General features: G+C 35.8%; 1 protein-coding gene across 1 annotated transcript in view; it reads left to right on the forward strand.

Annotated features, from left to right (window-relative positions):
• The window catches only part of SRBD1 (S1 RNA binding domain 1), a 231114-nt gene that overhangs the window by 113277 nt on the left and 92340 nt on the right, over positions 1-25497 (forward strand). The window contains 2 exon segments of the mRNA NM_001133776.1: positions 9492-9583; positions 24486-24568. Of these exon segments, the coding sequence (NP_001127248.1) occupies positions 9492-9583; positions 24486-24568 (175 nt within the window).

Genomic DNA, 25497 nt, shown 5'->3' on the forward strand with positions numbered 1-25497 from the left:
CAGGCTGGTCTTGAACTCCTGACCTCGTGATCTGCCCGCCTCAGCCTCCCAAAGTGCTGAGATTACAGGCGTGAGCCACCACGCCGGCTGGCAGTTTCTTAAAAAAAAAAAAAAAAATTATATGAAATTGAATTTTGGTGATGGTTGTGCAACATTTACTAAAAGTCATTGAATTGTATACACTTAACGTGGGTGAATTTTATGCAATGTAAATCATACCTCAACAAACCTTAAAAAGTGTGGGCCCGGGACCAGAAGTATCTGATTCACCAGTGAACTTCTTAGAAATGCAAATTCTCAGCCACAGTGAAGTAGAAACTGTGGGAGTGCGGCTCAGCAATCTGTTTTATGAAACCCTCCAGCTAATTCTGATGTAGGCTCCAGTTTGAGAATTACTGCTCTAGATTCAAGGAAAGTTAAACGGAAATGTGGGTTGTTTTTGGTACTGTTTATGTACATTCAGTCTACCCTGTTCCTGTAACTGCAGGAAAGGTTTGAATTAAGGACTGTTCTAGTAGAATTAAAGGAAATTATAGGGCAATGAGAGTAAAAATAAACTGGCCTTTCATGTTCTTGATATGTCCCCATGAGAAGCTTTATGATTGTGATGTTTGTGTACCACATGTTAGTAAATTCCTGTGTTCTTTTAGGCTTGCCGTTAATGAACATAGCATAAACAGGTTCATTTGCCATAACGACAGTAGAAGTTCAGATCCTTGAAAGGAATTATGTCTCCTAAATATTTACACAGTGTAATATAGCAGAGTCAGAAATGTGCAGTGATCCCAAAAAAGTAAAGATCTGACTCTAGATAAAGAAGTAAATGGAGCAGCCGGCTGAACTGAGCAACTCATTCTTTCCCTCCATCTGTTCAGTGTACTTTAAAAACCATGATTAGAAAAGAGGCTGATCTGTACGTGGCATGTGTTTTCAGGATTTTTTTTCAGCATTAGCTGGGTGGCCAACAGAAATTTTAAAGGTTGAGGCTGCTCCAGAATAGAGCTTCAAGATCCAAACTGGAGGCTACTGGGTGGTGAGTATGTTAGATGAAGTTTGTAGATAGGGTCTCCTTTGACTGGATAGTGGTGACTCCTGCTGAGGTATAAGTTCAGAGGAAAGCAGAGGTTGTGGGGAGAGAGAGAAAAAAATGTAAGAGAAGGGAGAAAGGGAGGAGTGAGGAATGGCATCATGAATGTATGTCATTTGTTAGTGGAGTTCGCTGAGATTGTTAACAGTACAGTATAGAAGCATATTAGTGAATGTAGCAGAAACCATTGTTATTTCCAAAACTTTATTCAGCTATAGGTAAAAAAGAACTGGGCTGTTTGTTGCCGGCAAAGTATATCTCCGCTTCTTTCTCTTTTTAATTATTATTATTATTTTACTTTTTACTGTTCTTTCCTTTTGCTTTTTTTCTGTTTATTTGGGGTTTTCTTTTTTGTTGTCATTCTTTTTTAATGCTTTTAATAGTATTACTGGGAAAATATAGTAAAATATTAGAATATTCTCAAAGTTGGCTAATTCTATCATGTTATTAGATAATGATGGAGTAGAATAATTTGCAATATGTTTTATTCTAAAAATCTATGCCATGGCAATCTGAACTTCTCATATTTATTACTGGACAAACTCCCACAGATGCATTTAAGCTAAAAATAAAAACAGAACAAAACATAGGAGCAGTAGAAGAGTAAATGAAGCAAACTTTTCCCTTTAACTTCACAATTCTCTGCAGCTCTCAGATTTGTATCTGAATGAAGGTGCACTTGAAAAGTATAAACAAATACAGATAATCTGGTATTATATGAGTAAATACAAATTTGAGTACATAAGAAATAGATAATTTTGGAGTTAAGTGCCAAGAATCAGGAGAAGCAACTTTTGGGTGCTTTGTGGGGATGGCAGGTGGGTTGACATACCATGTTTTTTAAGCCAATACATTTCAAAATGTTGACCAAAGAACATTTTAATTATAAAATTAGAACAGTGTTTATTCCTGCCCCCTTAGGTTTTGTATCTTCTTAGCAGTGAACCTGGAATGTTTATAGTACTGTTGCAAACAACGGTTTCTTCCACAGTTAGTGTTCCTTCCTCTCTATGAGCCTGCTTTTCCTGTCCCAGAATCAACCAGGCCCTTGCCTCTTGCCTAGTCTAATGCCACTTACGCACCAGGTCTTGTGTTTGGTCCTGTGGCAATTTTTTTCTTTGGTTTACTTAGTGGTACCATGCAGTACTTATAACAACTTTATGTTGGTATCAGATACAGGTAGAGAAAAAAGATAAAAGAGGGATTTTGAAAGAGAAAAGCAGAATGCGGGGAGGGAGGGAAGAGAGAGAGAGAGTGAGATGCTTACTGTGGAAGGTAATGGGAAACAACAATTTCTGTTCATGCCATTCTTTGTTGAAATTTCTTCTGCCTCAGTAGAGAGACTTAATCTACAAATAGGAGACAAACTTTCCATCTTTTTTGTCCTTCAGTTTGTTGATTTGCTTTTCCCCATGATGACATTTGAAGGTACCATTGAGTTTGTCATCTCTGTGAAGTTTGGAACCCCAAAATCCAAATTAAAGCTCTGCTTTATAGTTGGTAATTCGGGTCTGTCCATTTTAGATTTCTTTTGTGGTTGGAAAGTGTTCTTCTCATCCACTGTGGTATGGGGCACCGAAAGAGAAGTAGTCAAGAGAATTCTGTTCTTTTGAAAGACTGCTCTGTAGCTAAGATTTGATAGGATGTCCATCCCGGAGTATACTTAGATCCTCTGGTTGGTAGACTTTTTATATTCTCCCAGGCTTGGTATGGATCCTTTGTGTGATAACTGTACCACTGCTAGAGTTGTTCTCTGTGGAAAATGGTCATCTTTTTTGAAACATAACAAACTTAAAAAAACAAAAACAAAACGCTGGTAATTGAGGAATTGCTTCTAACTTGTCTTCCACCAGATGGTGCTAGCGTTACATATCTAAAGGTAAACTCCTTTGGTATTGAAATAAGGAAGTTGTGTATTTTCTTTCTCTTTTTCTGCCTAACCATATTTTGCCCTTAGTACTTTTTCATACATGCTACTTTCCCGGCATACTGCTGCATCACTTCACATATTTTGTATTGTAGATAGTGAGCTGGTTATGCCTTAGTGATCATGAAGGATAACTTGGGAGGCCAAGTAAAATTCAAGAGGGCAAGGACCAAGTGAAATTTAAAGATGTGTAGTATGTATTTTCTTATAAGATTTTTTTAATCATTCATTTGCTTCTTATATGGCCTGTGTATAAAAGTTGAGAACTTATTCTTGACTTTTCTGCTTAGCTATCTTTCTTTTATGTTATCATAATGATATCATAAAATGTCATTGCTTGAGATCTTCTACAAACAAATGATGTATTTACCCAGATTTAAGTTCACAATAACTTTAATAACTTTAAAAGAAAGCTTGGTAAATTAAAAAAAAAAAAGTTGGCCATTATCTGATACGATTCACTGACCAATTAATAATTGTTCTTACATTTTTAAACCTTTTCTGATTACATATGAGTATTACACGGTTATTGCAGAAAAACTTAAACAAGAATACAATTAAAGTAATAATACATGTTTAAATACTATTAACATTATATTACATAAGCCTTCTGCTTTTTCTTTTACCCAGTTTTAATAATTTATCATAAATATTTTACATGAGATAAAAATATTTTACAATAATAATTTTTAATGAAAGCTTAATTAAGTGAACGCTGTAATGATAGGCATTTTTTTCACTTTGCTTCAGTCAGTTATGCTATCATAAATAGTGCAGTTTAATTTTTTTGAATTTTTACATTTCGTTCGCATATATTGCTAAAAATATAATAGCTAGTTCAGAGAGAATGTACATTTTTGTGATTTTTGATCTGATTTTCAATTTACCATCAAAAGAGTTCTACAGCTTGAAAGTCTTTGACAAGACATGATTCTGCTTGTTTCCCTATGTCCTCTTCATCACTAGATTACCTAAGTTTTTTTTTTTTTTTGAGATGGAGTTTCATTCTTGTTGCCCAGGATGGAGTGCAATGGCGCGATCTTGGCTCACTGCAACCTTCACCTCCCAGATTCAAACGATTCTCCTGCCTCAGCCTCCTGAGTAGCTGGGATTACAGGCATGTACCACCACACTTGGCTGATTTTTTTTCGTATTTAGTAGAGACTGGGATTCACCATGTTAGTCAGGCTGGTCTTGAACTCCTGACCTCAGGTGATCCACCCACCTGGGCCTCCCAAAGTGCTGGGATTACAGGTGTGTGCCACCGTGCCCGGCCCTACCTAAGTTTTTAAGATGACTAGATATTGCTTATTTGAGAATCCCTGAAATGATAATTCATCATTACATAAAATGATTTAAAATTGCTTTGATATTTTCTTAGAAGTAAGCTGTACCCTTTAAGCATTAAATCTCAGAGCCATTACTGTTTTTGGTAGTTTAGTTTTTGGCCTTGTCTCCTATCCCTAAAATACAAACAGCTATTCTTTTGATACTTCAGAACAGGTTATCTCATATGCAAATAATTAAGATTTATGTTGGTTCATGTTTTTAGTGCTTTCTGTTACTCGTTGAGAAACCTAGTGCAAGTCATTTAACCTCTCACGATATGTTTCTCAGTCTGACAAGTTGGAAGAATGTTTTTTGGATAAATTATTTTTAAAACTTTGAGATAAGCTAGGCATTTGGCATAGTAGCTTTTTAATACTTCGTTTTTGATAGGCAGAAGGAAGGAAAAGAGGAAGATGCTAGATATTTGTAGAGCTTGAAGAATTCTAATGTACTTTTGCAAAGAATTAAAAACATATCGGTCAGTGTTGAGCAATTATACCCCAGTTGATTTTTGGTATCTTACTAAATAACTGCATTTTTATTTAAGCAAATTACTTTTAAATGAAGTTCTTCTGTTAACATAGAAAAGCATGTAATTTATTTTAAAATCAGAAAAACCAAGTTATTTTCATATTTGGGAAATGGGAAGAAAAGAGATTCATGCAGAGTCTTCATGAAATCTTGTAAATGAATGTGAAAACTGTTAGCCCAATAACTTAAAAAAAAAATAGTTTTGTCCGGGCGCAGTGGCTCACGCCTGTAATCCCAGCACTTTGGGAGGCCGAGGCAGGTGGATCACGAGGTCAAGAGATCGAGACCATCCTGGCTAACATGGTGAAACCCCGTCTCTACTAAAAAATACGAAAAATTAGCCAGGTATGGTGGCGGGTGCCTGTAGTCCCAGCTACTTGGGAGGCTGAGGCAGGAGAATGGCGTGAACCCGCCATTGCAGTGATTCACGCACATTGCAGTGATCCGAGATCGCGCCACTGCACTCCAGCCTGGGCGACAGAACGAGACTCTGTCTCAAAACAACAACAACAACAAAAACCTAGTTTTTCTTTCTCATGAAAATAATCTCACCTTCCCATCTCAATTTGGCAAAATATAATAATGATAATAACATTCCTTACTGTCAGAATGAATAGTCACTGTAAGAAAAGTTTTTGGAAACCTAGTTTTAAAAGATTCATCAACATGCAATCTGTCATGGTAGAAAAGACTTGTAAACTGTAGAGATATCAATCCTGTTATTTAAACATATATCTTTTATAAAGAAAACAAATTGTATTGATTAATGATTAGCTTTATGTAAGTAACACCATTGAATTTTACCTAAGATAAAACTTAGCATTTTTGTGCTGGGCTCAGTGGCTCACGCCTATGATCCCAGCCCTTTGGGAGGCTGAGGCAGGTGGATCACCTGAGGTTGGGAGTTCTGATCAGCCTGACGAACACAGCGAAACCCTGTCTCTACTAAAAATACAAAAATTAGCCGGGCATGGTGGTGGGCACCTATAATCCTAGCTACTCAGGAGGCTGAGGCAGGAGACTCTCTTGAACCTGGGAGGCGGAGGTAGTAGTGAGCCGAGATCGCACCATTGCATTCCAGCCTGGGCGACAGAGTGAGACTCTGTCTCAAAAAAATAAATTAATTAAATAAAACAGCATTTTTAACTCAATAGGGTTTTTGTCAAAAAATTTGAAAGTGAATGCATTGATATTGTAGGTACTTTACTTGCTTTTTAGTTTATAAGTGTGTGGTTTGTTTCCTTAAAATAAAAATCCTAAAAATAGTGCTTAAATAAAATCTCTTTTAAATTATCAATTTAATTATAGAGAATTGGCATATTAACTTATAGATCTGGTAAAATGTAAATTCAATGGTAGCTTCTGAAGTGTACTTTCTTAAATCTAAAGCTTGAAATACTAATGTACTGGTTTAGGTGAAGGTCTAAACTATAGCAATTTGAAGGGCCTTCTGAGTACTGTAATAATCTGTAAATAATTAGTTGAATTACAACTGTGGCAGTTAAAATCCCCCCATATAATAAATTCTGCTCAGTCTTATCTGCTTCATGGCAAAATACATAAAATAATCAAATTGCTAGGATTTTGAGGCTAATTTGTTTGTACTGCTGAGAAATTTGTTTTGTGAAATGTAATATTAAATCATTAGATATATGAATTTTATATAAAGTTCATTTTTGCTTTCTTCAAAATATATTAGAGATAATTGGAATAATTTCCCAATAGTTTATTGGAAAATTTCCCATCAAACAGAAAGTGTTTTCGTAAATCTAGTATACTTTTGGCAAGTGTCTATTCTTGAACTCTTAAATAGGAATGAAAAAGGGAGGGTATTATAACTTTTGTTCTTAGCAACGTCTGGAAAAAAGTCATCACTCCCAGTTTGATTTGTTTCATTAATTCTTGTCATATATACTTCTTCGGTCCTTACATGTTTTATATTGAAGTAATCAATGTTGAGGTTTTTCTGTACATTTAGGTTATTTAAGATTTCTGATCTATGCTGAGCACTGAACTGTGTATTAGACACGTACTATTCAATAACTAAAGCATATGAAATTTACTACATTTTGTATTGATTTAATATTAATGTTAATCCAAAATCTTTGGGTGCAATGTGTCACATCTGTTTTGTATTCCTCTGTTTAAAAGAAATGGCAGTATGGTATTTGGAGGAATATTTATTATCTGAGTGTTTTTCTTTGCAATAGTTTCCCTCAGTCTATTGAAAATTATAACCTCCAAGAGCCCAGCAAATTCTCAGGTACCCAGCTGCTAAAAACCACAGTTAATTGGAATTTTTATTTACCATTTAAGTTCCTTTTATTTAAATAGTTGTAACTTGAGAGGCTTCTGGAAATGATAGAAAATAAATCTGTGGTGAGATTTAAAAAAATATTCTTTTCTCTTAATAATAGGTCTAGCCTGTACTTCATGGATACTCTGTCTTTTTAGAAAAGACTTTGTTAGAGTGAATGTTGATTTGTATTTAAAACTGAATTTTCCATAGGTGGTGGCTAAATATTCTTATCCTGTAGTAGCATTTCTTAACCTTTTTGGGGGTCACGAATTTAAGTAATCAATGAATACTAGAACCCATTTTCCTTGGGGGAAAATTTATATAAACACAAACATTTCACATGCAGTTCTGATTAATCCTGCCTCTTCCTGCTCAGTAGTCCAAGGGCCCCTGGTTAGGAAATGCCACTATAATGGAACTGAAAAAAATCACTTCTTAATTTAGTTTTAACATCACATTATTATGTCACACTACATTTTCTTCACTACAAGCTTTATTTAACATTACATTTTCTCCTTGATCATTATATTATTAGAAGATAAGCATAATCTAAATCTTATTTTGGAGAAAATGCAGTATTACCTTTTAATTGTAAAGCTGGTCTCTGAAGTTATGGAACGTATTTGACTCCTATATGTCCTTAAGTTCTGCTTTAGATAAGTAAACAATTCACTTTACCTTTTGATCAAAGATAAAAGCAAAGGAAGAGAGGTATGAGTTCTTCTAGATCTTTTGTTTAAGAAAGTAGCTCTTCCTTAGAAAAATATGTTGCGTTTGTTGTTTGGCACAAAAATATTAGTTCTCATTTTATTGAGAGTTTGAGAAACTAAGTGTTACCTGGTTGTGCTGGTTAAGGGTTCAGACTTGGAAATCAAGCAGGTTGGGGTCCAAATCTAACTCAGTTCCTTTCCAGCTATATGATCTTGGGCATACTACTTATCCCGAAAATGGAACCTACTCCATTAAATGAGATAATGTCTGTAAGGTGTTTTTTTGCTTTGTGTATAATATGCACTCAGTTAGCTGTTATTGTATCATGATGATGGTGATGATGAAAAACAGGATGAGCAGCCTTGCTTTTCAGTTGTAGTGTTTATATTTTTCTATTTAAATTTAAGATAGTAGATCTTGGTTGCAGAAAGAGAAGTTCTCACATTCCCCAGAATCATCTTCCCAAGTTGTGGTGGCTTACATTTGTCATAAAAATTTATGCAAGAATTCTCCAAAGATGGGGATAGCAAACTAACTTTTCCACATTTTACTTCTCAGTGTTCAGTTGTTACAGTGGGGCAGTATGTTACATGTCATCCATTAAATTTGCCTCATACAATTGAAGTAAATACTGAGGAGCAGAGAAAGGGAGAGGTTGCTAAGAGTGGATTAAAAAGTGAGCCCTAACATGTTTCTGGTTTTGAATATTGACACCTACATGGTCACATGGTATAGAGCCACATGTATTGTGTATACTTAGAGTAGATGATGTTTCTTTGCCTGTCATGTCATAAAGGAGAACTCTAATGTAAAAATTTTTCATAAGCTGTACAAAATGGCAATCCCCATACAAATGTCAGCTGTAAGACAGTATTCTCATTGCGGTTTGTATGGTATTTGGAGCCAAAGAAGAAAGGAAGAGAATGAAAGAGAATGATTTGTGTGACTATTTGATTAAATAAATGATGAAATGAATTAACACCTGCCTGAGTGGAAGGCTTTAAGTTCACTGAAAGGATGATTTTCAGACCCTCCTGAAAAGAAGTCGGATGACATCCTGTCTGATCCCTTTTTTTTTTCATGTTGTGGTTGTTAATTATAACCAGGTAATAACAATAACAGTGCTTATGATGGTGGTTTTTTTGTATGTCTGCATGTGCACATATCCACACATATGTCCATATGCTTTCCAAGATGCCTTAGAATGATTCATTCAGATAAGAATCATAAATGTCAGTCAATAATGAATTATAAACACAGGAGAGGCTAAGTGCATTCTGAATATTTTGAAGTTGGCATCATGGGAGAGTATTCATTGTGTTAATCTATAAACTATCTGTTGTTACCAGTGACAGAGAAAGCAACTGATTTCTCTGATTGAATTCATTATGGATTTAAGTCTGTGTATTTCATATGTGAAAAAAACAAACACTGAATAATCATTTTATATTAATGAAATATTAGATGCTGTCAGTATCATTGAGATACGAAGAGAACAGTTTGCCCTGTTATTTTTATTTTCTTGTAATGCCTGGTTTCATTCATTTATTTTCTTTGACCAGGCAGGAAGTTTGGAAAGTGATATTCCCCTTTTTCTGTCTTCTCAGTATCGTCAGTGAAGCAGGAGCATCAATCTACAGTGTCAGCCCTGAAGCTAACAAAGAGATGCCAGGGCTGGACCCTAATTTGAGAAGTGCAGGTAAGAAACTATGGACCATCACAAAAACATGTGATTTTGATATTTTGGACAGCATGTGTGGCATGCTAAATATTCTAAATATCAAAGAAAATTTAAAAGTTGTACTACATGCATAAGAATTGGCATATTAGAAAGAAAGTGGTTAATTGGACGAATAATTGAAATTATGGAAAAGAAGAGGAAGACTATTGTACTTTTTTAAAGAACACTACTGTTCTATAGTGGAAAGCTAACGCACAAAGTCTTTAGCAAAATTAAATGCTAGAGAGTTCAGTAATAAAAATAATAGGCTGGGTGCGGTGGCTCAAACCTGTGATCCCAGCACTTTGGGAGGCCGAGACGGGTGGATCACGAGGTCAGGAGTTCAAGTCCAGCCTGGCCAAGATGGTGAAACTCCGTCTCTACTAAAAATACAAAAATTAGTGGGGGCATGGTGGCAGGTGCCTGTAATCCCAGCTACTCGGGAGGCTGAGACAGGGAATTGCTTGAACCCAGGAGGCAGAGGTTGCAGTGAGCCAAGATTGTGTCACTGCATGCCAGCCTGGGCGACAGAGCGAGACTCTGTCTCAAATAATAATAATAGTAATAATAATATTAATAATAAAAGATCCTAAGATCTTTTATTATTGTTACAAAATATTATTAAAGCTTTTTGTTGGCAAAAAGTAATACAGTAACATAAAAATATTTGTAATACAAATTTATGAATGTACACAGACTTTCAGTTTATTGCCAAATATTTGTCAAATGACTAGTCTCTCATCTTGTGAATAGAGTTGTCATTTGATCATGTTTTGCTTAAAACAGCATGCTTTGATTTTAGTTGTATTTGATTGCTTTGATTTCTATAATGTGGAAGAGTCAAAATCTTGTGTGTGAAGAAATTAAGATACTTTGATGCATCTCATGAAAGCAGTTGGTATCATAAGCAATATGTTAGATCAGGTCAGTGCATTTTTCTGTATAATAGGTGAATATTTAGACTACTTGGTTAGTAATGGATCTTTTATTTAATTTTTTCCTTAAATATTCTCATCAGATTTCATCGGCTGTTCTTGAAATCTATACCTGGAGAGATATATATGAAATTTTTACAGTAATCTAAAGCTAAAAGCGTTCTTACATCCAAAAGAGCTTGTAGTTTCCCTTTAGTTGTTTCATGACATAATTCCCTCTCTAAAATGATCATCTTCTTAAATCTGAGCTAAAAATCTTGCTTCTCCTGGGAAGCTGCTTCTTAGCACAGCAGCTCAGCGTGATCTCTATCTCCTTACCATGTACTCTTTTGGTGGTTGCCTTATAATAATAATGGCAGAAGGAATAGAAACAGTAGTCATACTGGGAGCTGCTAATAGTAATTTTTTAAGCACTTAGTATATGTGAAACATTGTGGTAAGTATGTTACCAAGATTATTTTATCCTTTCTATTGCCCTCTGAGATATTTATTATTATTTTTTTTTGCTTTTTATATTGTTTATTTTTATATTGAGTTGTGTGTTTCTTTCTTACTGAGTATAAGCTTTCTTTTCTTTTTTCTTTTATTTTATTATTATTATACTTTAAGTTTTAGGGTACATGTGCACAGTGTGCAGGTTAGTTACATATGTATACATGTGCCATGCTGGTGTGCTGCACCCATTAACTCGTCATTTAGCATTAGGTATATCTCCTAATGCTATCCCTTCCCCCTCCCCCCACTCCACAACAGTCCCCAGAGTGTGATGTTCCCCTTCCTGTGTCCATGTGTTCTCATTGTTCAATTCCCATCTATGAGTGAGAACATGCGGTGTTTGGTTTTTTGTCCTTGCGATAGTTTACTGAGAATGATGGTTTCTAATTTCATCCATGTCCCTACAAAGGACATGAACTCATCGTTTTTTATGGCTGCATAGTATTCCATGGTGTATATGTGCCACATTTTCTTAATCCAGTCTATCATTGTTGGACATTTGAGTTGGTTCCAAGTCTTTGCTATTGTGAATAGTGCTGCAATAAACATACGTGTGCATGTGTCTTTATAGCAGCATGATTTATAGTCCTTTGGGTATATACCCAGTAGTGGGATGGCTGGGTCAAATGGTGTTTTTAGTTCTAGATCCCTGAGGAATCGCCACACTGACTTCCACAAGGGTTGAACTAGTTTACAGTCCCACCAACAGTGTAAAAGTGTTCCTATTTCTCCACATTCTCTCCAGCACCTGTTGTTTCCTGACTTTTTAATGATTACCATTCTAACTGGTGTGAGATGGTATCTCGTTGTGGTTTTGATTTGCATTTCTCTGATGGCCAGTGCTGGTGATCATTTTTTCATGTGTTTTTTGGCTGTATAAATGTCTTCTTTTGAGAAGTGTCTGTTCATGTCCTTCGCCCACTTTTTGATGGGGTTGTTTGTTTTTTTCTTGTAAATTTGTTGGAGTTCATTGTAGATTCTGGATATTAGCCCTTTGTCAGATGAGTAGGTTGTGAAAATTTTCTCCCATTTTGTAGGTTGCCTGTTCACTCTGATGGTAGTTTCTTTTGCTGTGCAGAAGCTCTCTAGTTTAATTAGATCCCATTTGTCAAGTTTGGCTTTTGTTGCCATTGCTTTTGGTGTTTTCGACATGAAGTCCTTGCCCATGCCTATGTCCTGAATGGTAATGCCTAGGTTTTCTTCTAGGGTTTTTATGGTTTTAGGTCCAACGTTTAAGTCTTTAATCCATCTTGAATTAATTTTTGTATAAGGTATAAGGAAGGGATCCAGTTTCAGCTTTCTCCATATGGCTAGCCAGTTTTCCCAGCACCATTTATTAAATAGGGAATCCTTTCCCCACTGCTTGTTTTTCTCAGGTTTGTCAAAGATCAGATAGTTGTAGATATGCGGCGTTATTTCTGAGGGCTCTGTTCTGTTCCATTGATCTATATCTCTGTTTTGGTACCAGTACCACGCTGTTTTGGTTACTGCAGCCTTGTAGTATAGTTTGAAGTCAGGTAGCGTGATGCCTCCAGCTTTGTTCTTTTGGCTTAGGATTGACTTGGCGATGCGGGCTCTTTTTTGGTTCCATATGAACTTTAAAGTAGTTTTTTCCAATTCTGTGAAGAAAGTCATTGGTAGCTTGATGGGGATGGCATTGAATGTATAAATTACCTTGGGCAGTATGGCCATTTTCACGATATTGATTCTTCCTACCCATGAGCATGGAATGTTCTTCCATTTGTTTGTATCCTCTTTTATTTCCTTGAGCAGTGGTTTGTAGTTCTCCTTGAAGAGGTCCTTCACTTCCCTTGTAAGTTGGATTCCTAGGTATTTTATTCTCTTTGAAGCAATTGTGAATGGGAGTTCACTCATGATTTGGCTCTCTGTTTGTCTGTTATTGGTGTATAAGAATGCTTGTGATTTTTGTACATTGATTTTGTATCCTGAGACTTTGCTGAAGTTGCTTATCAGCTTAAGGAGATTTTGGGCTGAGACAGTGGGGTTTTCTAGATATACAATCATGTCATCTGCAAACAGGGACAGTTTGACTTCCTCTTTTCCTAATTGAATACCCTTTATTTCCTTCTCCTGCCTAATTGCCCTGGCCAGAACTTCCAACACTATGTTGAATAGGAGTGGTGAGAGAGGGCCTCCCTGTCTTGTGCCAGTTTTCAAAGGGAATGCTTCCAGCTTTTGCCCATTCGGTATGATATTGATTGTGGGTTTGTCATAGATAGCTCTTATTATTTTGAGATATGTCCCATCAATACCTAATTTATTGAGAGTTTTTAGCATGAAGCGTTGTTGAGTTTTGTCAAAGGCCTTTTCTGCATCTATTGAGATAATCATGTGGTTTTTGTCTTTGGTTCTGTTTATATGCTGGATTACATTTATTGATTTGCATATATTGAACCAGCCTTGCATCCCAGGGATGAAGCCCACTTGATCATGGTGGATAAGCTTTTTGATGTGCTGCTGGATTCAGATTGCCAGTATTTTATTGAGGATTTTTGCATCAATGTTCATCAAGGATATTGGTCTAAAATTCTCTTTTTTGGTTGTGTCTCTGCCCAGCTTTGGTATCAGGATGATGCTGGCCTCATAAAATGAGTTAGGGAGGATTCCCTCTTTTTCTATTGATTGGAATAGTTTCAGAAGGAATGGTACCAGTTCCTCCTTGTACCTCTGGTAGAATTCAGCTGTGAATCCATCTGGTCTTGGACTCTTTTTGGTTGGTAAGCTATTGATTATTGCCACAATTTCAGAGCCTGTTATTGGTCTATTCAGAGATTCAACTTCTTCCTGGTTTAGTCTTGGGAGGGTGTATGTGTCGAGGAATTTATCCATTTCTTCTGGATTTTTTAGTTTATTTGCGTAGAGGTGTTTGTAGTATTCTCTGATGGTAGTTTGTATTTCTGTGGGATCGGTGGTGATATCCCCTTTATCATTTTTTATTGCGTCTATTTGATTCTTCTCTCTTTTCTTCTTTATTAGTCTTGCTAGTGGTCTATCAATTTTGTTGATCCTTTCAAGAAACCAGCTCCTGGATTCATTAATTTTTTGAAGGGTTTTTTGTGTCTCTATTTCCTTCAGTTCTGCTCTGATTTTAGTTATATTTCTTGCCTTCTGCTAGCTTTTCAATTCAACAAGAAGAGCTAACTATCCTAAATATATATGCACCCAATACAGGAGCACCCAGATTCATAAAGTAAGTCCTGAGTGACCTACAAAGAGACTTAGACTCCCACACAATAATATTGGGAGACTTTAACACCCCACTGTCAACATTAGACAGATCAACGAGACAGAAAGTTAACAAGGATACCCAGGAATTGAACTCAGCTCTGCACCAAGCGGACCTAATAGACATCTACAGAACTGTCCACCCCAAATCAACAGAATATACATTTTTTTCAGCACCACACCACACCTATTCCAAAATTGACCACATAGTTGGAAGTAAAGCTCTCCTCAGCAAATGTAAAAGAACAGAAATTATAACAAACTGTCTCTCAGACCACAGTGCAATCAAACTAGAACTCAGGAGAAACTCACTCAAAACCGCTCAACTACATGGAAACTGAACAACCTGCTCCTGAATGACTACTGGGTACGTATCGAAATGAAGGCAGAAATAAAGATGTTCTTTGAAACCAATGAGAACCAAGACACAACATACCAGAATCTCTGGGACGCATTCAAAGCAGTGTGTAGAGGGAAATTTATAGCACTAAATGCCCACAAGAGAAAGCAGGAAGGATCCAAAATTGACACCCTAACATCACAATTAAAAGAACTAGAAAAGCAAGAGCAAACACATTCAAAAGCTAGCAGAAGGCAAGATATTTATTATTATCCCCACTTTTTAAAATTTATTTTTATTTATTTATCATTATTATTATTATTATTTTTTTGAGATGGGGTCTCGCTCTGTTGCCCAGGCTGGGGTACAGTGGCGTGAACTCGGCTCACTGCAAGCTCTGCCTCCCGGGTTCATGCCGTTCTCCTGCCTCAGCCTCCCAAGTAGCTGGGACTACAGGCGCCTGCCACCATGCCCGGCTAATTTATTTTTTAGTAGAGACGAGGTTTCACCGTGTTAGCCAGGATGGTCTCGATCTCCTGACCTCATGATCCATCCACCTCGGCCTCCCAAAGTGCTGGGATTACAGGTGTGAGCCACCGCACCCAGCCTATCCCCACTTTTAAAATAGGAAACTGTGGCTTAAAGAGGCCACAAAGCCAGTAAATGTGCACATAATATTTGTGTACCTAATTTGTATGATAAAAGGGTACTTTCATTTATAAAAAAATAAAATCCAGCATTTCTCAAGTTGGCATTGAGAAGGTATCTCCCAATAGTGTGTTGGAAAAAATATTTAGACCATATTTTCTGAGAGATAACAATCCCTCAGGCCTCCCGCTGCTGAAGAGACTGCTGTTTCTTCTTAACCACTGGCCTATGTGTGTAAATAATTGTCACAGTATTATAGGTGAGACAGAATTACAACATTCCAACAAGACTCTATGAAAATATAAGATAATAAAATGGAGAATCATTCTATGGTTCTAATTACTCTAATTTCAAAGTCTAGCTGTGTCATCAGTGTGTGATTCATTTTAAGTATCTGTGTCTTTCTTCTGTGTCTTAGCTCAATTCTATGTGGCAATGACCATGTTTAATATATACCTAGACACTTTGAGTCTTTAAAATCTGGTCCTGGAGTCAAATATTCAAAGAGCTTGGAGTCTCTACTCTTGATTTTCCAGAGTCCACTTTCTTTTCAATTCCTGTTTCTCATTGGGAGTTTTTCTTTTTCCTGGTGATTGATGCCAGGGGTGACTTTTTACTTTATGTGAGATTTTTTTACCTACAAGTGTGGATTTTTTACCTTTAAGTCCTCTAAAGGTTTACTGTATAAGAATATAACAGAACTTCAACATTCATATGTGTATTAAGCATGTGTAAGAAAATAACCCTCATTACTACATCTCATTGGCCAGTTTATCAGCTTATTGAAAACAGAAGTTGTCTTCTATATATATGCTTATATTCCCCACAATGCATTGTACATGGCCTTTAAATTGGATGGATATAGTAGATGGATGATATTAAACTATTTATTATGGATTTAAAGTGGAAGATTGAGTGTATGTTTTATTCCTTCTCTCCTTCTGAAATTGATTAAAATGACATGATAGAATGAAAGCATAAACCTACTAAGATAAAAGGAATGGGAGAGGAGATAGCAACAACAACAACAAGGTTTGAAGTTTAAAGCAGATAGATGAGCAATAAGTCATCTAGTCAACTTGACAACATTGAATTCTAAGGCAGCATTGTAGAAAATACAGAACTAACCTGGGATGGATCACGCAACCCCTATAGGTTCAGGAAATGGTGCCAAGTACTTTGGAAGTATGCTGAGAGGGTTGAGGCTAGGTTGAAAATGAAAGTATTGGTTGAAAGTCTGTTTAAAAAGCAACGAGACCAAATTAAACATAGGCCCAGCAATTTCACTCCTAGGCGTGTCCCCAGAAAAATTGAAAACAGGTACTCAACCAAAATACTTGTACACAAGTACTTATAGCATCATTATTTATAATAGCTAAAAGTTGGAAACAACTCATGTGATGAAAGAATAAAGAAAATGTGGTACAGCCATACAATAGACTATCATTCAGCCATAAAAAGAATGAAGTACTGGTACATGCTACAACACCATATGAACCTCAAAAAACGTCATGCCAACATAAGTAAAAGAAGCCAATCCCAAAAGACCACATATTGTATGGTTATATGAAATGCGCAGAATAGACGAATCTGTAGAGATTGAAAACCGACTGTAGGTTGTCAGGGACTGGGGAGAGACAGGAATGGACAGTGACTGCTTAATGGGTACAGGGTTTTCTTTTAGCGTAATGAAAATGTTTTGGAACTTGATAAGAGATGGTGGGGCACAATATTGCAAGTATGCTAAGTAGCACTGACTTCTGTACTTTAAAATAGTTAATTATATATTACGAGAATTTCACCTCAATAAAATAACAACAACAATTAACATCCCCTTCCACACAGTTGAGGAACTGTCATTTTACTACCTTTGCAGAAGACTGGGGATTTGTTCTCTGGAAAGGGTTAAACAGAAGGTTTCTACAATAGAGGGCACAGCTTACAAATGAGAGTGGGGATGCTACTGAAGTAAAGGGGAGTTGAGTAAATATTTACGTGTTGTTGTAGAGATCTTAGAGAGGAATAAACCTGTGCAGATAAGAGGATTCTGCCAATACAAGAGACAACATTGAAGAAACTTGAGATTAGAGGTACCACAAAGAAATGGCCAGAGCACCCAAAGTAAGCCATAGTTGACAAGCCTTACCACTGGTCAAAACACTTAAAGTCATTGTTTTAGCATCCTGCCCCTGGTGGACAGTCAGAGGTCACCTAACATGTAATGAAAACTTCTACTATTAATATTAAAAACAGATGCCAGAATACACTAGGGAAGAAGAAAAGCTACTTGGAGGAAATTGAGATGATGAAGACAGAAGAAAAAGTTTAACATTCTCAGAGAAATAAAAAAAATTATTTATTTGGAGATATATTTACATAAAGTAAAAGTCACCCTTTTTAGGTACATCATGTATGAATTTTGAAAAGTTTATACTAGTTGACTGAAGGAGGTAACCTTCAGTCTACCTCCATTACAGTCAGGATACAGAAAATTTTTTTCAGTTCAACATACTTCTCAGCTTCTTGTTCAAAAATGTGATTATTACTTAGAGGGTCAGGATTACAGTAGATTTGCATCAAGACTACTAAAACTTCATTTTAATAAGCATTATAGTGAAAAAATTCTAATTTGGAGTTGTTGACTGAAAAAGACAACATGGGGGAATTTTACTTATTTTCCTCTGTTCCTGTCTGACGTCAAGGGGAAGGATAAAATGAGATGAATATTGGACTTTAAAAATACAGATATCTAATATTGCTAGATAACAGGATGAGACAAATTTTAAAGAGAGTACAGTTCAGTATAGTCTTTTAAGCAAGTAAACTGATTTGCTCCAGAAGCTTTAGAATTCTAGATATTTCATAGAACTGAAAGGACAAAACCCATGACATTCTTTTTATTCTTTGGATATAAGACATATTATGAGTGAGGAGAAATGTTGCTTTCAAGGCTACTGCATGTGGGCATGTAAGTTGTATACTCAACCACTTTACCATAGGAAGTAGCTCTGGTTGCACATCTTTTAGGATGGTAGTTTTTACTCAGTCTGGGATCCCTTCCCAACTTTTGGTGTATCAAATGTAATTTTTTTCTCTAATGCTTAACTTTTTGTATTAATATCCCATATTAATTGTCTTTCTCTATACATTGAGCTATGTTACCATTTAATAAATTAGCATTTATAAAAAAAACCTAAAATCCCTATATGTACTTTATGTTCTCATTTCATTGGTCTGTCTAGCCTACCGCAATGCAACTCTCTCAATTTCTGTGGCTTATAATATGCCTTGCTTTAATTTTTTAAAATTGCATTTTTCATAGCATTTCTTTTTTTTTTTTGCAAATGAACTTTAAAGCCTTTTAGTAAATACAGTTGACCCTGTGCACGTGCCCACAGATTCAACAGTGGATTGAAAATATTTTTAAAAAAATACAACAATAAAAATAATATAGATTTGAAAATATAATGTAACAATTATTTACATAGCATTTACATTGTATTAGGTATTAAATGTAACCTATAGGTGATTTAAAGTAAATGGCAGGGTATTTATCGGTTCTATGCAAATGGTACTCCATTTTATATAAAGGACTTGAGCATCCACAGATTTTGGTGTCTGCAGGGGTCCTGGAACCAATGACCCAAGGATACAGGATGACTGTACTTTTTAAAAGTCTATAGTATATAGAGTGAAATTCTGTAAAATTTCCACTTTCATCCCTGTTCTGCATGTTTTATTTTTATTATTCATGGGTTGTTTTTATATGTGTGTGTGTGTGTGTGTGTGTGTGTGTGTGTTTAATGCTGTGAATAGGTTTTCCTCCATGATTCGATGTTTTTATTGTTTTTATTACATTTTAATTTCACCATACTGTACATAAGATCTCTGTAATTTATTAACATAACTACAAGTATGTACCCTTTCACCAGCATCTCCCCATTCTCTCTACTCCCCAACTCCTGTGTTATTGGTTTGATAACATATGGTAGAAGCATCAATTTTTGTTTGTGTGTCTTGAAACTACCCAACTAATTGGAATCTTATTAGTTTTGATATTTTTTCATTTGACTTGCTTAGGTTTTCTAGGTAGACAATCATCATATGTAAATAATGTCATTTCAATATTTATATCTTCCCTTTTTGTCAAGTTGCATTAACTAGAGTTTTCTGAACAATGGTGAATAGTAGTGATACAGCAAACTGTTGTCATTATATGTGGGCAAAATAGTATTCGACATACATTTGGACATACTACATTTTAAAAAATAATAGCTTCATTGAGATATAATTTACATAACATAAAATTTACCCTTTTATTTTATTTTATTTTATTTTATAAAGTGTACAAGTCAGTGTTTTCTAGTATAGTCAGAGTTGCACAACTATCATCTAGTTTTATAACTTCATCCCAAAAAGAAACCCATACCCATTAGCAATCGCTTCCTTTACTGTCTTCACTTACCACCCAGACTCCTGGCAAACATGAATCTACTTTCTCTCTGTATGGATTTTCCTGTTCTGGACAGTTCATATACATGAAATCATACAATATGTGGTCTTTGTGACTGGCTTCTTTCACTTAAGCATAATGTTTTCAAGATTCAACCATGCTGTAGCATGTATCAGCACTTCATGTCTTTTTATTGCCAAATAACATTCTATTGTATGGGTATACAACATTTTGTTTAGTCATCAGTTGATGGATTTTTTTTTTAACATTTTTGGCTATTATGAATAAGGCTGCTATGAAAATTCATGAATAAGATTTTATATGGACATATGTTTCCATTTCTCTTGAGTGTATGCCTGAGAATAAAAATTGGGGTGTTTAACATTTTCCAGAAATCTTTTTGACTTCTATTACTTTTCTGTCCTCATCATTTATTCTCTGCCTCTTTCATTACTTCCTCCTTTTCTTCTCTGTCTCAAAATGTAGACATTCCCTAAGTTTTGGGCCATAACTCTTCCTCTCTCTTAATTCTCTTTATCAGCAATTCATTAGACTCCCTTTTCCTGAGCTACCTCCCTCTTACTTTCAAGAATCTATTGTCAGCCTGATCATTCTCAACCTAGAGCTCTGCATTATTACTGTCTACTAAATAACGCATTCTTGATTATCTTGCTGGCAGGAAAGTAGCACCATCTCTCTCTAAAGCCTGGACATAGGAGTTATAAAAATGTCGCATGACATTTTTGTTTTCTCAGTGCATACAAAAGTTACGTTTATACTATAGTGTGTTAAGAATCTAATGGCATTATATCTCAAAAAATATGTACACATCTTACTTAGAAAATATTGTTTAAAATGCTAATGATCATCTGAGCCTTCAGCAGTTCACAGTGTTTTTGCTGGTGGAGGGTCTCACCTTGATGTTAATGGTTGCTGACCAGAGTGGTGGTTACTAAAGGCTGAGATGTGGTGGCAGTTTCTTAAAATAAGACAACAGTGAAGTAGTCTGCTGCATCAATGAACTCTCCTCTCACAAAAGTTTTCTCTGTAGCATGTGATGCTGTTTGGTAGCCTTTTACATTCAGTAGAACTTTATTTAAAATTGAAGTCCATATTATCCATTCCTGCTGCTGCTGCTTTATCAACAAAGTTTATGTAATATTTGATATCTTTTGTCATTTCCACAGCGTTCATAGCATCTTCACCAGGAGTAGATTCCACCTCAAGAAGACACATTCTTTGCTTGTCCCTAAGAAAGCAGCTCTTCATTATGTCAAGTTTGATCATGAGATTGCAGCAATTCAGTCACATCTTCAGGCTCCACTTCTAATTCTAGTTTTCTTGCTATTTCCACCACATCTGAAGTGACTTTCTCCACCAAAATATTGAATCCCTCAAAGGCATCCATGAGAGTTAAAATCACTGTCCTCCAAACTCTGGCTAATGTTGACATTTGCCCTCCTCCCATGAATTATGGATGTTATTAATAGCATCTAGAATGGTAAATCCTTTTCCAAAGATTTTCAACGTACTTTGCCCAGATCCTCAGAGAAATCATCATCTATGGCAGCTATAGCCTTATAAAATGTATTTCTTAAAAAATAAGACTTGAAAGTCAAAATTACTCCATGACACATGGTATACAGAGTGGATGTTGTGTTAGTAGGCATGAAAACAGTATTAATCTTGTACATCTCCGTCAGAGCTCTTGGATGACGGGTGCATTGTCAATGAACACTAATATTTTGAAGGGAATCTTTTTTTCTGAGCAGTAGGTCTCCATGGTGAGCTTAAAATATTCAGTAAACCATGCTGTAAACATATTTGCCATCGTGCAGGCTTTGTTGTTTCATTGATAGAGCACAGGCAGAGTAGATAGCATAATTCTTAAGAACCCAAGGATTTTCAGAATGGCAAATGAGCCTTGACTTCAACTTAAAGTCACTAGCTGCATTCCCCTCTAATAAAATGAGTCAGGCTGTCCTTTGAATCTTTGAAGCCAGGCATTGACTTCTCCTCTCTAGCTATGAAAGTCCTAAATAGCATCTTCTTCCAAGAGAAGGCTATTTTGTTTACATTGACAATCTGCTGGTTTTTGTAGCCACCTTCATTATGATCTTAACTAGATCTTCTGGACAACTTGATACAGCTTCTACATCAGCAATTGCTGTTTTTCCTTGTATTTTTATGTTAGGAAGATGGCTTCTTTCCTTAACCCTCACAAACCAGCCTTTGCTATCTTCAAACTTTTCTTCTTCAGTTTCCTCACCTCTCAGCTTTCATGGAATTAAAGAGAGTTAGGACCTTGCTTAGGATTACACTTTGGCTTAAGGGAATGTTGTGGCCGGTTTAATCACTCAGACTTTCTCCGTATCAGCAAAAAGCTGTTTTGCTTTCTTATCATTTGTGTGTTCACTGGAGTCACACTTTTAATTTCCTTCAAGAACTCTTCCTTTGCATTCACAACTTGACTAACTGGCCCAAGAGGCCTACCTTTCAGGCTTTCTTGGCTTTCAACATGTCTTTTCAATAAGCTTCATTATTTCTAGCTTTTGATTTAAAGTAAGAGACATGTGACTCTTCCTTTTACTTGAACACTTAGAGGCCATTGTAGGGTTATTTATTGGCCTGATTTCAATCCCGTTGTGTCTCGGGGAATAGGGAGGCCCCAGGAGAGGGAGATAGGGGAATAGCCAGTTGGTGGAGCAGTCAGGACACAGACATCATTTATCGATTAAGTTTGTTACCTTATAGGTGTGGTTACCTTATAGGTATAATTGTATCAGCAATTACAATACTGATATCAAAGATCATTGGTCACAGATTATCATAACAAATATAATTAAATTTTGAAATATTTCTGAGAGTTACCAAAATGTAACACAGTGACCAGAAGTGTGCCCGTGCTGTTGGAAAAATGGCGCCAATAGACTTGCCCAACTCAGGGTTGCCACAGATTTTCAATTTGTAAGAAATGTGGTGTCTGAGAAGCACAATAAAACAAAATGCAATACAATGAGGTATCCCTATATTCTTAAATTCTTGACTTGGTTTACTGTTGTGGGGGCTTCTGTTGTTGTTTTTACTCAGAGTATTTTGGTAATGTATATGTGTTGAAAATCATTCTTATTGCATTATACATTTAAATGTTAGGCTAAAGAAATAATATTTGCTTTAGAGAAATTCAAGTATATCTCTACTTTAAATCTGTAATTATGAATGTGGTTATTAGAAGAAAGCATTTCTCCTATCACCTGCAATGCTTGCACTAACTAACCTTTTGTGATTGATTTATTTAAATAATAAAGGTGTATGTGAAGGCCTTGGAATCCCCATCTCTTCTGGGAGAAAAATAGATTGTATAACACCAGCTCAATGTTCTCTAAGCTTGCTTTGCAAGGAGCTATTGTCACTATATATTAGATGTAGTAATAAAGGATATGAAAAAGACTTGAATGATCATGCGTTGAACTTGATGTTCACAGTAGGTAAGTAGATCTTATGTCTGATTAGAGAAGTGGTACAAATCAGTGACTGGAGAATCTGAGAGTCACTTGCAAGAGATGGCTTTTGTTTCCAGACCTTGAACAGCTTAACATGGAAACAGGCATAGGATTTTCTTTGATGGTCTTAATATTTTCACTTAATGAATTTATATTTCATCCAACCTGTATGAGAAGGTGACATTGATTAGCTTCCATGTGTTTTGAAAATGGAAGCAGTTCATATATAAAGACTCAGTGTAAATATGCTACTGGAGAGGAAGGCTGCCTTTAGAACTATTCATAAGAGTCATAATAGTTATCTTTTTTTTCTAGCTAAATCTATCTTATAAATGAAATTAGATGTGAATTTTTTATTGATATTTGGTAAAAAAAATGACAATAAATGACGATCAAGTAAAATCGTGACACAGTTAAAGGAATGTTTGAAATTAACTCTAGAGTTTCTTGAGCATGGATTGTAATGGTCAAGAAAGGGATGTAATTAGAACTATGGTGTGTTAAGAGACAAGCAGTTGGGACAGAAGGAGATCACTTGCCAGGGCAATCTTGCAGTCATATTCAAGGCCACATGAGTATATTCATTAGCCAAGTAACTTGATCTCTGGTTGCATTAAGATATGATTCTTCTGCACGCAGTAGCTCATGCCTCTAATCCCAACATTTTGGAGGGGTGAGGCAAGAGGATTGCTTGAGCCCGGGAGTTCAAAGCTGCAGTGAACTGAGATTTCACCACTGCACTCTATCCAGGGTAACAGAGTGAGACCCTATCTCTAAAAAAAAGGAACTTTAAAAAAGGAGGTAATTCTGTCACTTGTTCATTATTTGGGGGATCTAGTTCTAATAAGCATATTTGACATATAAATATATCATATTTGTAATAATGCAGAATTATTTAAAACAAGGTTTTCCTTGCTCTGTGAAGCATGAGGTATCCTATTATGCTTTATATAAAGAATGAATAGGTAATCTTGTAAGTATAGGGAGTAAACGTTTTATTTGTTTTTCCAAATCTATAATCCTATCAAACTACTTGTGTTCAAGAATGCCTAGGAGTTCTGATGACATAATTCATCATGAAATTTTGCATTTACTTTTTGTGTGGGGAAAAAAGAGAACTTTGAAACTTAAATTGTTGGCCTTTTTTAGAGGAATGATGAGGAGGGACAGGATTAAGTACTTACTTTATGAGGAACTAATGTGAGTGATTATTAGGTACTGCTTTTCACATTAAGTCATACTTGTTTTCTGATTCTTTCAGTTTCCATAGCAAGGCGTGTACAAGATCCATTAGCTGAGCTAGTGAAAATTGAGCCGAAGCACATTGGAGTTGGAATGTATCAGGTAAAGCAATGTGGATCATTTAATTTATGAAATCCATCAATACAAGGAGCTGTACTCAAACCTGGGATAGTAATTAAGTGTCTGTGGGAGTAGATTCCCATTTTCAAGGTTATACAGTTTGTGGGAAGTAGGAGTTTTAAGTCATCAGGGAAGGAGGGAATTATTTTTGTCATTGTTGTTCTGGTGTTAATGATTTTGATTAAGACTTAGAATTGACTGTGGTCAGATTTAATGACTATGAAAACACTAGATGAAACTAATAACTAATTTGGAGAGAGAGCCTCTTCTTTTAATATTATTATTAAAATGGAGGTGCTATGGGGACATGTTGGCTCTTTGTGTAAACCAGTATGAACTATTGATCTTTATTGACCTTTCAAGGAAATGTTTTTTGTACCTTCCGTGTCTTGTTTTTTTCCTGTATTTCTCATTCCTACTTGATTATTACAGTTCGTTTTTGGTCGTTACCCAAAATAGTCTAAAACCATTCAGTTGATTAAGTTTGTTACCTTACATGGGTGCAGTTCATGGCATTCTAAAATAATTACAATAGTGATATCATGCATTGAACTTGATGTTCACAGTAGATAAGTAGATCTTATGTGTGATTAGAGAAGTGGTAGGTAATAGTAGTATTCGTTTTTGTTGTTACTGTATTTTTAATTCTTGAGGTTGTATGTGTTGATTGGGCAATTCAAGACAGCACTAAACCTTGGCAGAGTGAATTTATGGTGATAGCAAAATGGTATGTGGGGAAGTTGTCTCCAGAAGGCTTGGGTCAAATTATTTTCCTCCTTGTCGAAAGCTGTTAAATGTGAAATAGAGTATTTCCTTCCGTATAATTTTTATGGGATTTGAATGATAGGTACTATACTACACTTTTTCTAAAGAAATATATTATGTCATGGAATCTGTGACTGCTAGATATG

This window comes from Pongo abelii, chromosome 12 (assembly GCF_028885655.2).
Source record: "Pongo abelii isolate AG06213 chromosome 12, NHGRI_mPonAbe1-v2.0_pri, whole genome shotgun sequence".
Lineage (NCBI taxonomy): Eukaryota > Metazoa > Chordata > Mammalia > Primates > Hominidae > Pongo > Pongo abelii.